The sequence below is a fragment of the Protopterus annectens genome, chromosome 1.part1 (genome assembly GCF_019279795.1).
Source record: "Protopterus annectens isolate FY-2018-M chromosome 1.part1, PAN1.0, whole genome shotgun sequence".
Taxonomy (NCBI): domain Eukaryota; kingdom Metazoa; phylum Chordata; order Ceratodontiformes; family Protopteridae; genus Protopterus; species Protopterus annectens.
The window spans coordinates 514,810,241-514,825,726 of NC_056726.1; the positions used below are offsets into that span (position 1 = coordinate 514,810,241).

The 15,486-nt window shown below is 45.0% G+C and overlaps 1 protein-coding gene across 1 annotated transcript in view; it reads right to left on the minus strand.

Annotated features, from left to right (window-relative positions):
* The window catches only part of MTFR2 (mitochondrial fission regulator 2), a gene marked incomplete in the record, with an annotated part of 659,997 nt that overhangs the window by 628,441 nt on the left and 16,070 nt on the right, over positions 1-15,486 (minus strand). The window contains 1 exon segment of the mRNA XM_044076367.1: positions 15,268-15,404. Within this exon segment, the coding sequence (XP_043932302.1) occupies positions 15,268-15,327 (60 nt within the window).

Below are 15,486 nucleotides of genomic sequence, written 5' to 3' on the forward strand. Positions count from 1 at the left end.
AAAAGGGTTGGACACTCAGGAGGGAGAAAAGGACCTTTACCGATTGGCTAGACAGAGGGACCGAGCTAGTAAAGATGCGCAGCAGGTAAGGGTGATAAAGGATAATGAGGGAAACATACTCACAAGCGAGGAGAGTATGTTGAGTAGATGGAAAGAGCACTTTGAGGGGCTGATGAATGAAGAGAATGAGAGGGAGAAGGTTGGATAATGTGGTGATAGTGAATCAGACAGTGCAACGGATTAACAAGCAGGAAGTAAGGACAGCTATGAAGAGGATGAAGAATGGAAAGGCTGTTGGCCCAGCTGACATACCTGTGGAAGCATGGAGGGGTTTAGGTGAAATGGCAGTAGAGTTTTTAATCAGATTGTTTAATGAAATCTTGGAAAGTGAGAGGATGCCTGAATAATGGAGAAAAAGTGTTTTGGTACCGATTTTTAAGAATAAGGGTGATGTGCAGAGCTGTAGAAACTACAGAGGGATTAAACTGATCAGTCACAGTATGAAGTTATGGGAAAGAGTAGTGGAAGCTAGGTTAAAAAGGGAAGTGATGGATTAGTGATCAGCAGTATGGTTTCATGCCAGGAAAGAGCACTACAGATGCGATGTTTGCTCTGAGAGTGTTGATGGAGTAGTACAGAGAAGGTCAGAAGGAGTTGCATTGTGTTTTTGTGGACTTAGAGAAAGCATATGACAGGGTGCCTAGAGAGGAGTTGTGGTACTGTACGAGGAAGATGGGAGAGTCAGAGAAGTATCTAAGAGTGGTACAGGATATGTACGAGGGTAGTGCGACAGCGGTGATGTCTGCGGTGGGAGTGCGTTTAAGGTGGAGGTGGGATTACATCTAGGATCAGCTCTGAGCCCTTTCTTATTTGCAATGGTGATGGACAGGTTGACAGACAAGATCAGACAGGAGTCCCCATGGACTATGATGTTTGCAGATGACATTGTGATCTGTAGTGAGAGTAGGGAACAGGTGGAGGAGACCCTGAAGAGGTGGAGATGTGCTCTAGAGAGAAGCAGAATGAAGGTCAGCAGGACTAAGACAGAATATGTGTGTGTGAATGAGAGGGAGGCTACAGGAATGGTGAGGATACAGGGAGTAGAGGTGGTGAAGGTGGATGAGTTTAAATACTTGGGATCAACAGTTCAGAGTAATGGTGAATGTGGGAGAGAGGTGAAGAAGAGAGTACAGGCAGGATGGAGTGGGTGGAGAAGAGTGTCAGGAGTTATTTGTGACAGACGAGTACCAGTAAGAGTGAAAGGGAAGGTCTACAAGAGGGTAGTGAGACCAGCTATGTTATATGGGTTGGAGACAGTGGCAATGACAAAAAGGCAGGAGTCAAGAGCTGGACGTGGCAGAGTTAAAGATGTTAAGATTTGCACTGGGTGTGACAAGGGTGGACAGGATTAAGTATATTAGAGGGTCAGCCCAGACTGGAATGTTTGGAGACAAAGCAAGAGAGGCAAGATTACGTTAGTTTGGACATGTGCTGAGGAGGGATGCAAAGTATATTGGGAAAAAGATGCTACGGGTGAAGCTGCCAGGTAACAGGAAAAGAGGAAGGCCTAAGATAAGGTTTATGAATGTGGTGAGAGGACATCAGGTGGTTGGTGTGACAGAGCAAGATGCAAACGACAGGAAGAAATGGAAACAAGATGATCTGCTGTGGGGACTCCTATTGGGAGCAGCCAAAAGAAGAAGAAGAAGGTGGGTAAGGATAAAGTAGAACGGGAGGCCAGTCATGGAGAAGAGCACCCCTCGACCTTCAACCGAAGGGATTAGGGCAAGTAGCTGCTGCATCTGTTTAGGGGAGAAGCAAAAAAGTTTGCAGCAAGGCTGGCACCACTGACAGAAAATAAGAAGTTATGTACTCACCATAACATTCCATCTGAATAGGTAAACTTCATTTGTCAGCAACCTATGGTTATCGGATCCATATCGGATCCGAGCCGGCAGCTTCTAACAGCTAAGATCCGAGCTCCAAGCTCCTCCCCCTTACCCATAATCCCCTGCTATCCCTTCCTGACCTCAGATCGAGTTTGCTTAGCCATAGACCATACGATACCAAGAACCACCTCCATACTCTAACCTAGAGACACTCCGCCATGAAAGCAAGAGTCCTTTGAACATCCATATAGGTTAGGGGGTTGGAGGGAGGGACGGTTGCTGACAAATGAAGTTTACCTACTCAGATGGAACGTTATGCTGAGTACATAACTTCTTAATCTGAAGTAGTTAACTTCATTTGTCCATCAACCTATGGGACAGAGTCCCCAGCTACCTGATTCTTGGGAGGTCCTCATGGAAGGATGTTCCGGAGCACTGCAGAGCCAAAGGATGCTCTCCCTCTGGATTCAATATCCAATTTGTAATAGTTTATAAATGTATGAGATGAAGCCCAAGTGGCTGCTGAACAAATGTCATCCAACGACACCCTAGATCGAAAAGCAGCAGAGGTAGAAATCGACCGAGTAGAATGGGCATGGACTCCTTGAGATGCAGGCCAGTCAGAACTCTCATATGCCAAAAGAATACATTGGGAAATCCATCTGGACAATGTGACTTTTGTTACAGGTTTTCCCAAAGAGGACTTAGCAAAGGATACAAAAAGCTGGTCTGATTTCCTGTGATCAGCTGTCCTGTGCAAATAGAATCTTAGTTGCCTATGTACGTCTAGAGAGTGCAACTTGTATTCACCTTTGTTCTGATAATTTGGAAAGAAGACTGGTAAATTAGTAGATTCGTTGATATTAGACTCCGAAGCAATTTTGGGCAGAAAAGAGGGGTTGGTCCTGAGTGAGACTCTATCTTTGTGAAAAATCAAATACGGTGGCTTGGTGCAAAGGGCTTGAAGCTCCGAGACCCTTCTGGCCGAAGTTATGGCAACAAGAAAAACTGTCTTCCAAGACAAGTATTTCAGATCCACCGAAGTTGCAGGCTCAAAGGGAGGAGCTGTTAGAGACTGAAGTACAAGAGTTAAATCCCAAGGAGGGACTGCATCTTTAACCGGAAGTCTTAGTAGGAAAGTGCCTTTTAGGAAGGTCTTACATAGTTTGAATGAAATCAAAGGGCCGAGATCACTGCCAACATGATAATGAGAGACTGCAGCCAACTGGACTTTGACCGTAGAAGAGCTAGCACCTTGGTCGAATAATCCTGACAGAAAATCTAGTACTGCTGGCAACGGAGCTGTAAAGGGATCTAAGTTGTGATGCTCTGCCCAAATAGAAAAACGCTTCCATTTGCTATTATAAATTCTTCTAGTAGATGGCTTGTGAGCGGCTACTAGAATAGCCTTGACAGGGGACGAGATACCGGGGGTCCTAGCTATCACTGGAACTGGATCAACCAAGCTGTGAGCTTGAGGTTGTCCAGATTCGGGGTTGACAGGCCTGATGGGTGAGAGATCAGATCCAAGATGGGATCTAGAATCCATGGGGGATTCACTAGATGAGACTATAGATATGGGAACAAAGCTTGACGAGGCCAGTATGGGGCAATGAGAATTATTCTGCTCCCCAACCGTCTGGCTTTCTGTAAAAACTTTAGCATCAGGGGCAGAGGAGGGTAAGCATAAAGTAGACCGGGTGGCCAAACATGCACCAGAGCGTCTCTGGGGGATTCCCCGGGTGGGGGAATTAGAGCGAAGTAGTCACTGCACTTTGCATTCGAAGGAGAGGCGAAAAGATCTCAACGAGGTTGACCCCATTTGGAGAAAATCTGCTTCGCTACTCTGGGATTCAGAGGCCACTCGTACAGTGAGAGGATGGTTCGACTCAGTCTGTCTGCCAAAATGTTGGACTGTCCCGGAATGTACATCACTATGAGAAAGCGGTTGGTGGACATCGCCCATTCCCACACTCTCATGGCCTCCCGACAAAGTGGATAGGACCTGGTTCCCCCTTGTTTGTTGATATACCAGTCGACCGACTTGTCTGTCTGGATCTCAATTGTCCCCAAGGGAAGAAGGCTCTGAAGTGCTTGCAATGCCAAAAGCACCGCTCTCATCTCTAGGACATTGATATGCAATGAGGTCTCCGAATGGTTCCATGTGCCTTGGACGGTCCTGCCCAAGCAGTGCCCCCCCCCACCCGAGGCGAGAGGCGTCTGTGGTCACCGTGGCTAGAGGAGGGGACACAGAGAAGGGGGCGCCCCTTCTGGAGGTCCGGGGACTGGAGCCACCATAAGAGGGCTTTCCTGCACACCCTGCTGAGAGGAATGGGGAAGCTCAGGGGATGTCGCAGGAAGGACCACTGGACTTGCAAAGTCCATTGAAGAATTCTCATGTTTAAGCACGCCATGTGTAGTAGGTTGATGGTTGCCACCATCGAGCCTAGAGCCCTCAGGACCAATTCCGCAGGGGGAGCTGGGGATTGTAGAAGGGCCAGTACATGGAGTTTCAGAGTTCATAGCCAGTCCGGAGTCAAGAAGGCTAGAAGGTGGTTTGTGTTCAATCTGGCTCCGATGAAATCTAGGATTTGAGTTGGGAGAAGGGAAGATTTCCCGATGTTGATAGTGATTCCCAGCTGGGGAGCTAGATGGAGAAAGTAATCGCTGGCGGTGCATAGTAGATGCCTGGTAGGGGCGGTCAGGAGCCAGTCGTCCAGGTACGGAAAGACCTGAATTCCCTGGAGTCTCAGGTGAGCCGCTACAACAGTTAACACTTTGGTGAACACCCTGGGGGCTGTGGTGAGACCAAAGGGCAGGACCCTGAATTGGTAATGGCTGGTTCCCAGCCGGAAGCGGAGAAACCTCCTGGATCGTCTGTCCATCAAAATGTGGTAGTACGCATCCTTGAGGTCTTTGGAGCACATCCAGTCGTTCTCCTGCAGAAGGGGGAGAATGGATTGAAGGGTGACCATCCGGAACTTTTCTTTGGCTACTGACAGGTTTAGAAAGGACAGGTCTAGGATTGGTCTTAGGTCCCCCGTCTTTTTTGGCACCAAGAAGAACCTGGAGTAAAAGCCTGATCCAGACTGGTCTGGGGGGACGTGCTGGATTGCTCTTTTTTCTAGCAGCTGGAGTATTTCCTCGGCTGCCACCTCCCTTTGATTGGGTGGGACATCGGGGAGGCTTTGGGAACTGAGAGGGGGATTGAGAAAGGGGATCTTGTAGCCTCTGGATATGATCTGAAGCACCCAGCGATCTGTTCCCAAGCTGCCAGGTGCCTCGAGAAACACCCCCCCCCCGACTGCCTCCAGAGTGGAGCAGTCGGGTAACCCTTCAGGGTTGCTGCGTGGGCCGATCAGAGAAAGGTTCTCTGGACCCAAAGTTCTTCGGGCCCCCTCTGCCTCTAGGGCAGCGTCCACCCTGCCCTCCTTTGCCTCTGAAGGATGAGGGGTCCGGAGCGAAATGGGACTGTTGAGACTTTCTGAACCACATCTTCTTCTGTCCCTTTTGGTTCCTGGAGAAGGACCTCTTGGGAGCAGAGAGGCGGACTCCGACGGCAGACGTCTTCCCATCTTTCTCGTTCTGGACCAGTGTGTCACGTCCGGTCTTGCCAAAAAGGGCAGAACCATCAAACGGGGCATTTGCGAACGACGCCTTAAAGGGTTCCACGAAATCACAATGATGGAGCCACGCCTGTCGCCGTAGGACGACGCCCGCTCCGCTAGCTCTAGCGGCTCCTTCCATGGCATGGGATAGTAACCGCATAGATGTATTGGAGATAGATTTGAGAGTGGCCATTCGGGTAGAGTACAATTTCTTGTCCTCCGCAGACATGGACTCTGAGGGTGACCCAGCGTATTCTTTGATAAGATCCCGCTGGAGCCGTATCACGTGTGCCATATAACTCAGCGACCTCACGGAAAAGGTGGCTGAAGCAAACACCCGCTTCCCCAGACGGTCCATCGTCCGAGACTCCTTGTCTGGAGGATGGGCCGAGGAACTCTCCTGGGCATCTTGGGGCTCCCTTGCTCCAACATGACTTATCCAAAGGGGGACTGAGAATTTTGTCCGGCCTCTTTGGAATGGGCTCCACAGTGTCCGGTTCCTTCCATGTCCTGGCCGACGCGGTCGGATCTGAAGGGCCAGTATGCTCCGACCGAGACGGAGCCGAAGCCAGACTGACACCTCCAGATCCGAAGCTCAGCTCTCGGCTCAGAAAGATCGGATCTGAAGAAAAGGGACCCAACAGACTCGAAGGTGCCATCGGCGCCGAAGTACCCGATACTATTGGCGCAGACAGTCCCTGGCTCTGACGCTACCCGGCTCCGAAGGCTCCGAACCCCGGTAATGGGTCGGAGAAGGAGCGATCGGGGCAAAAAAGGGGGTCGAGCTCCCCCCCAGAGGGGGGGTCAGGAGCACTCCCATCTGCAGCTGGGCCTGGAGGAACCTACGCATCATCCGGTCCAAGTCTGCATCGGACAAACTCCGGGTAGACCTTGATGAGGCCACCGAGGCGGGCTGGGAGTGCCGCCTTGATGACCTCAAAGGCGTCCGGGTCTCCTCCTCCTCTGGCCCCGGCGAAAAGCGGGTTGAATGGAGCTGGGAAGGAGAAGACTCGGAGGCCCTGGGAGGAGAAACCCATTTGGCTGGCGGGGGCCGATGCAGAAGCTTCGGCCCGCCGCTTGTGTTTTTCTCGGCGTTTCTCCTTTTTAGCTTCCCTCTCCTCCTGGCCCAAGGTGGGAGGTTGAGTCCTGGCCAGGGGAAGAGGAATAGCAGGTGGCGCTGCCGCAGCCACTGCAGGTGCCACGGAGGGACCGAAGGACGAAGCCGGGTCCAGGGGCAGAAGTCCCGCCAGAATCAGCTTCGACCTCTGGTCCTTGAGGGTCCTGGGGTTGAACGCTGCGCAAATAGTGCAGCCGGTGGAAAGATGTTCAACCCCAAGGCATAAAATGCACCGAGTGTGGCCATCTGCTGGGGACAGCTTATGGCCACACTCGGCACACTTTGAAAAGAATGTTTTAGGTGCCTCTGCCATACCTGCAAAACAACAACACGCACACTAGGCCCCAAAACCACACACCCTAACTCGTACACGAGGGGGAGGGAATAACACTAAAAAAAGATAACTAAACACCAGGTAAGAAAAACGTTAAAGCTACAGGGGAACTATATTAATCACACACACACACACACACACACACAAAAAATCTGTTTAAACTAAGAAAAAGGAGATTTTTCTCACAAATTCGACAACCACCACGCCTGGAAACTCGATCAAGCTGCTGAGAGAACTGCGGCAAACTAGATCTGAGGTCAGGAAGGGATAGCAGGGGATTATGGGTAAGGGGGAGGAGCTTGGAGCTCAGATCTTAGCTGTTGGAAGCTGCCGGCTCGGATCCGATATGGATCCGATAACCATAGGTTGATGGACAAATGAAGTTAACTACTTCACATTCATTTTTTTCAATATTCTTGTTGAGAGATCACTTGTGATGTAGAAGAATGGCCTTGCTATCACACTGGACTTCCCCAGACTGTGCATTGCTAGGAAAAAGCGGTTGGATGAAATCACCCATTACCCCACACAGTGCTTTTCAACATAAGGGGTAAGATCTGGTTTCTCCTCATTTGTTAATGTATCAAACTACTGATATCTGTTTGAATTGCAAATTCCCAAAAGGGAGAGTGCCCTCATAGCCTTGCAATGCTAAGAGCACTGCACTCATCTCTAGAAACTGATATGCAAATTGGCCTCCTCGGGGGAGTAAGTGCCTTAGACTGTTTTCCCCAGAAGTGCCACCCCCTACCCAATCCGGGAATCATCTGTGGTCAGTATGGCCTTGGGTTGAAGGAGAATGAAAGGACGGCCTTGTAGAACCTCATCTGACTGAATTCACCACCAAAGGTATCTCTTGCATACCCGAGTGATTCTTATTTGTGCTGACGTGCTGGTAAAGAATCGACCACTGTGTTGCTAGCATCCATTGAAGAATTCTCATATGAAATCTTGCTAGAGGAGCTAAGATTATGGCAGATGACATTGATTACCAAGGCTTGGAAGATCAATCAAGCTGAAATTTTGGTACTGCAAATTATTTTCCTGACTGGGAATCTGATATTCTGTACTGAGGGAGGAAAAGAAGCTGTCATGGATATCATGTTGAAGACTGTCTATATGAATTCTAACTAAATGAGACCTCGTAATTTATGGTTATCCCTACACAAGAACAAAGAATGTGATCTCTTGCTCTTGTTAGTAGATGCTTAGTTATGGTGGTAATGAGCCAGTCGTTTAGATATGGAAACATTTGGAATCTCTGCAGTCTCATGTGAGCTGCTATCACTGCCATCCATTTGGTGAACACCCTTGGGGTTGTGGTGAAGCCAAAGGAGAGTACTCTGAACTGATAGTGACTGCTTCCCTGCCAGAAGCATAAATACTGGCTGTTCATCTTTATGTAATAGTACACATCCTGAAGGTCTATTGAGCACATCTAGTCATCCTTGCCCAGGAAGAGTAGAATGGACTGAATGTGACCATCCAAAACTTTGTATGCCGAACTGACTTGTTCAAAATGCTGAGAACCAAAACTAGCCTTCAGTCCCCTGTTTTCTTTGGCACTAAAAAGAATATTGAGTAAGTTCTGGATTCTATCTGGTCAGGTGGGACCTCTTGGATGAATTTTTTCTAGCAGCTTTTGTACTTCTATTGCTGCTGCTTTCCTCTGACAGGGTAGAACATTAGGAATTTTGCATGCAGTTGGGGGTGGAAGGGAAAAAGGATTTATAGAGCTTCTGGAAATAAACCCTGCATCAAAGTATCGCTTGTTGTATCTAGCCAGGCTCTCTCAGTGCAGGGATAAGTTGACCCCCGATTGCCTCCAGAGGTGGACAATTGGTAGAGTCTATCAAAGAAAATCTCTAGACCGATGGTTTTGCGGGCTTCCTCTGCTATGGAGGTGGCACAGTGCATTAGAGCTCCCCCCTCTGCCCCTAGTGAAACTATCTCCACCTGTGCCCTAAAAAGGACCCTGGGACTTTCTGAACCACATCTTCCAACCACCTCATCGATTCCTAGAAAAGGATCTTTGAGGGGTTGAAAAATGCACACCCACTGGGGAGAGGGTCTTTCCATCCTTTTCAAACCTGGAGAGTGTGTCCCTCACTTTTGGACCAAACAATGATCTGCCAAAGGGTGCACTGACGAACAAGGACTTGAAAGGCTCTGCAAAATCACATAAGTCCATCCAGGCATGTCTCCTAATCGATATGCCTGAACCCGCAGTCCTTGCAGCACCTTCGGCTGCATGCGAGATAAGCCTCACGGACAAATTTGAAATGGATTGGGGGGTAGCCAACTGAAAAGCCACAGAAGATTAAGCTTCAACAATAATGGTCCAGGAAAGGGATTTTGAAAGTTCCTTGATCAAGTCCTTTTGTACCCTAGTGAAAGGTCGCTGAGCTATTTGGTACACACACTTCCCAAATCTGTCCATCCTCCTAAACCCCTTGTAAGGGAGACTAACTTTGTTCAGCAAGTTCCTTTTTAGTGACTGCCACTATGACCCTGGCATTCACAGGCAGCCCCTTACACCAGAATTCCTTCCCAACAGGTGGATCCAGAATCCAATCTGGCCTCTGGGGACTGGCGCAACAGAGTCAGGTTCCTTCCACACCTGCCTAAAAACCAAATCCATGAGCTCAACGGTGGGCAGAGTAACCCAAGAGGTAGAAGGACTAGTTCCAAAATCTTCCAGAAATACTAATTCCTCTAGTAAAGGTTGCTGGAGAACCAACCACCTCTCTGTTTAATGATTTCAAGAATGTCTCCAAATGAGATATCTTCTGGAGGCAATTGTGGGGACCCTTCATCAAAATCAGTATCCTCAGTGATGGACTCTTGTGGAGAGTCCAAGTGCCTCCTCTTGCGCTTCCCTCTACTAAGGGACTTCCAAACTGGGATGCTCCTGTGAAGTGTCAGAACAGACTAAGATCCTGTTGGGTGATCTAAATGCCTTGGGCTGGTTGTCTCTGTGGCATAGAATGATGTGGCTCTAAGCCCAGACACATCTGGGAACTAGACTGAAGATCCGAAGGGGCTGGATCCATCCCCTGTCAGAACAGAAAACACCCTCTTCACTATCTTGAAAGCAGATTGCTCTGGAAAGAATGAAGACAGTGGCTCCAAGAAGGAGGGCTTCTGGACCACTGCCTCCCTCTGCCCCAAGAGCAACCTCCCTGAAGTGGAAGTTGGAGCAGAGCTATCCAGTGCCAAAGCTCCGAAGGGTAGACATGGCTCTGAAAACCTCTGAGTCAACTCCGATGCCTCAGACTCGAAAACAGCTTCTGCTCCAAGAGTCATCCGGATCCGAAGAAGCCAGACCTGGTGCACTCAGATAAGTCTTTGGATCCGAACAGGATTCAAGCTGAACGGACTCAGAGGGTTCAGATCTAGGGACTCAAACATCTGGTTGGATCAGAGAAACAGCAGATAATGGTGGTGCAACAGATGGATGGGCTTCCTGACCTGAGGGAGAAGGAGCCGTAACACCAGTCAGTATCTGCATCAAGAGGACTCTCTTCATCATTCTGCCCACATCTTCCTCAGTTAGACTCCTGGAAGTACAAGTTTGAGGCAAAGGATGGTGACCTAGAACAACATCTCTCTAGAAAGGGAAAGGGAACCCTAGAAGGCACTGGATCCAAGTCTGGAGAATATTTTATTCTAGGTACTGTCTTCAGATCCAATAAACTTAGATCTGAAGATTTTTTATAGGATCCAAAGGAGAGCAGATCTGTGCAGATTTTGGATCCAGTCTAGGTTTTTCTTCGACGGCACCAAAGGAGCTAAAGAAGTGGATGGTTTTGGGAGACTTAGTCAATGTATGTTTTGTTTTAGTCTTGGGGGATTGAGCCCCCAGCAACAGCCTGTCCAAATGAAGATGGAGGCAATCTCTTTAATGTTAGTTTACTTTTCCTATCTGCTATGGCCCTAGGATTGAAATTTTGCAGATATTACAATCCTCTTGAAGGAGCTGAGGGCCTAAACAATAAACACAAAGTGCAGGCACCTGAAAGTGGCAATTTATGCACACACTTAACAGTTATTGAAGCCAGCAGGTCCTTTGTCAGATATGACTACTCGCAACAGGGGAGAGAGAAAGAAAATTGTAAAAAAAAAAGACTTTCTAAATGATAGAGAGAAAGGGAAAAATACCAGCAATGGTAAAAAAAAAGAACTACACACTAACATGTACTATAGAAAATAGAGATAAAAAAATACCAATGATGGTAAAAAAAGAATTACACTGAGTGTATACTGTATGTAAGAAAACAGAATATATTTATATGTTAAAGCGGTGAAATTATCAAGAAAAAGTAGTTCTCATAAGCAAGAACTCAGGCTGACCACCTCTTTTCACTAAAAGCAGCAAACAAGATCTGGGGTATGTTACAGGCTGGTGCATTGTGGGTAGGGGAAGAGCTTGAGAACTTTTTGGTTGCCACAAGCATTAGTAACGGCAGAGTTGGATCCAAGGATCAGATCTGAACCCAACAGCTGAGCAGAGAATGAAACTGACATCAGATCAAAAGAGAATACAAAAACTGAGAAACTGGAAACTCTTGCCTATGGATGTGGATAGCAAGATACAAACAGGAAAATTTTTTTTGTCCTTTTACTTTTATAAACCGTTCAGGCATATTTTTACCAAACCAGAGAAGGAGCTGTGGACAGTAACAAAGAATTGAAGGATTTTATTTGGGAAGGAAAGAGGCAAGAGTCAAGTGGGATAAGTTGATCCTTCCAACAGAAGGAAGTTTAGGAATACCTGATTTGAATTGATATTTCAGAGCTATAAGTTAAGACTCTTATACATAATACAAACAGAGAGCTACAATTAAAAGTGGAAAGGGATAATGAGGAAGTGGGGGGGGTGATTCAAGAAGTAAGGAAAGAATGGATTTTGGACACAGATCTTTAAGGAAAAACAGTTATACAAAATATTAAATTCATAAAGTAGTAAAAAGTATACCAAGAATCAAGCCAACACAGGAAGGGGAGAAAAGAAATTCTGTCAGTATGGATGACTGCAATTATGGATACAAAGAACAGACAAGAGTGGCTGGAACTTACTGGAGGAAGCTGGCAAAGGAACCAAAATATTGGGAACAAATAATTAGAGGAAGAAATGTAATAGAATGGGAAGAGGCCAAGAAAGCATTTGGATTGCACGCTAGTGATGGTCTATTTTCTGATATCAGTTCCTGAAAGGTGAAGCAAAGAGAAATGAATAAGTGAATCCTAAATGAAAGACTTGCTCTGCTCGAGTTTTTAATTGCATCTAGAACAGAAATTACTGTTAAAAAAGGGATAGTAAGTAGAGCATATAAAATATTGCAAGAACTATAGGAATCAAATCAGAAGAGGTCACAAAAGATTGGGAAGACAGATTAGATATGCAGTTCATAAAGAAACAATGGTAGGACATATGTGTGGTTCTCAAATATGGAACAAAATTTAGAAGATTTACGATTTTTACCTGGAAGTGTTTGCATACATAACTTTATACCCCAAGCAGACTGCAAATAAATTTTTCCTCAGGTAGATGGCAAATGTTAGAGGTGTGAGTGAATGGGAAGAAAAGGTAATTGAGAACATATGTTTTTGGAGTGTAATGAGTTAGCAGACTTAAAAAAATCCCTACAGAGTACTCTGTCAGGAATACTGGGTTTAACTAAGGATTTTTTTTAAGCTGAGATACATGATCTAAAATTGCCTAGACACAGTAAGGCTTTGTGGAGTTTAATACTGGTGGCTGCCAAAAAAAAGCAGTTACTAGAAAATAGAAATCAAAATCTAAACTATACTTGTAGTAGTGAATATGGTTAACAAAGATAAAAGAACAGGAAGCAGGATCCCAGAGAACAATAACCACAGAAAACAATGTTTTGGAGGAGAAATGATGTTTAACAGAAGGTACGAACTGAATAATTTATGTAATGTTGCCAAGATTACAAATCATATATATTGTTATATATTCTACAACATTTGTAAATGTGAACTTGTTAATATGGTTTGATTACTTTTCCATAAATGTAAGTTTGTCTGTGACACAAGTGATAATTCAATAAAGGTGTTTTAAAAAAGATCAGGCAAATTCTGTCTTGTGATGAGGACTGACACTAATGGAATCCAGTTTTGGGACTGATATACGTTGTTATAATGTCCATTAACTGGAAACTGCTAAAAAAAAAAAAGAAAAGATAAATAGAGAGAGGGGTGGGAGGGGAATCAAAATCTTGAGCCAGTATATGGAACCTTTGGAATGAGGTTTGCAGGACATCCTTAAGGGAAGCAAGCTGTACTGATGAGCATCTTACCCAATTACTGAAGTAAATTATCTTTTCTTTGTATTTAAGTATCTGAGGTGAAATGGGCATCTTTCCAGACATTTCCAGACATGGATGTCAACCTAAACTGGGTGGAGTGCAGTAGCAGATTGCAATTCCATCCTGATTAAACATTTTATATGATAATGACTTTCTCTGTTATTTTTTTTTCTTTCCCAAACAGTTATTTATGGAAGAACAAACCAGAACGTGTATGAAGATAGAGCATTATGCCCAGGTCGCACAATGATCATTTGTCACATAGGGACCCAGTGTAGTAAAACCCACCTGAGAAATACTGCTCCAAATTAAGCACCTCATGCATTCAGAAAGCCTTACAGTGCCTTTTATTATGAGTTTGACAGCTGTGACCTCAGTCATTTGTAGGCAGTGCATAATGCCACACCCACATATTAACAGGTAATAATGGTCATTCACTTCTAAATTCTGTAGCATAACAGTGTGAACTGTCTGTCACAGCCCTTGATGCCTTTGTATAAAGTATCAAAATTGTAACAAAGCATTCCATTGCATCGGTCTTTCCTGCATAGAGAAGCAGCTTCTTCATCACCGGCTTGATCCATCTGCTCTGCGCAAGTGGGGCTCCTAACAATTCTGGTAGTTCTTTGCACATGCTTCATGCCTGCAGACCTCATTACCTTGTCTACAGAGAGTTGAGGCTGCTCAGAAATACTGCCCATTTCAAAGGTCAAGGTTCATATTTTAAGATTAGTAATCGTAATCATATTTTAAATATGTATGGTTTAGTCAAAGAGGACTTTCAGCTTGTAGGCTTTTTTGTTAACTATAATTGTTAGTCAAACTGACATATTAAATGAAAATATAGCAATACAGATGCAGCTACTTTAGTTAAAAAAGTTGTCAAGCTTAGAATGATAAGGGATTTATCCTAGAACAGGGAAATGTTGTAAAAAAATTGAATGAATAACAGATTTGTGCCAAAAAGCCTAGTCACTTAACTTTCGTCAAGCTGTGGAGACCTCAAAGTCAGTTAAACTCAAATACTAGCAGTGGTGTACAGGGTAGGGCCCACATGGAGGAATGATGGAAGCTTGTTCAGTTTCAAAGATGATAGATGCATCTATTTTTAATCAACTTCTTTAATATCAGCCATGAACAATTTGCTTCATTTAAGTTTATTCAACAAATGCCTGGTTTGCTTTAAATATCTCTGCACTGTATCTGAATATCCACAAAACAGATAGCTCATCATTCAGTTGCAGTTCCCTGGTTCCTCTCTCATAGGATGATTCTGGACCCCAAATTGTTAAGCCTCATTTTCCAGTCTGGTGATGTCATATCATACACATCCCACTCTGTATCCAAAAGTAGTATGGAGACATTTACAGAAGACAAGCACCAAAACAGGAAATAAGGTATGAAAAAAATGTGTTTTTGCTGGACTGAAAGTGTTCAAGCTTGAGTGGTGCAAAACACTGAACAACACACCTTTTCATCCATTTAGACCAACTTGATCTGTTAATTGGTAAGACTCTCAGCACAAGTGCCTCTTCCAGGGATGACCCAGAAGTATGGGTCTAAATAAGTAACTAACTAACTCAAGCAGTCACAGCACGAAACTTGGAGAATACAGAAATCAAACAAAACTACAAGGTAAAGCAAGGTAAAGCTCATTTTAGTAGGTCCTAGCTATGACAATCATGTAAAGCTGCAATCCTAATACAGAAAAATCCAATTAAAACATGTAACAACACAATAAATAAGTTAGTAATAAAAACACAAGACAAAACAAGAATCCTTAGTGCAGCTTTCCTTTAAATTCATAAATTTGTAATAAAGTTAGTGCAGTTTTTAGGAACCCATTGAGGATCCATCAATTACCTGACTGGTAGAGTAATATGAAAAAAATCTGAACCTCTGTATCTGCAGGTCATCAAAATAAGTACAAGTCATTTGTGTGCATTCTTTACAAATACAAGGCATTCAAGAAAGGTGAACTTACAAAGTTAGCTGGTATAAAATGGTCCAAAATATGCTGTAAAATATCTAAAAGGAGAGACATTTACGATGAGGGATCTAAACGATTAGATAAGAACAGCAGCTTTCCAACCATGAAGAATTCAAGATGCATTCAAAAAACTAGAGAGAGAAAAAATGTATTAATAACTTTAGCACTAAAATTAAAATGACAGTAGTACCCAATGTATAAAAAAATTGTAAT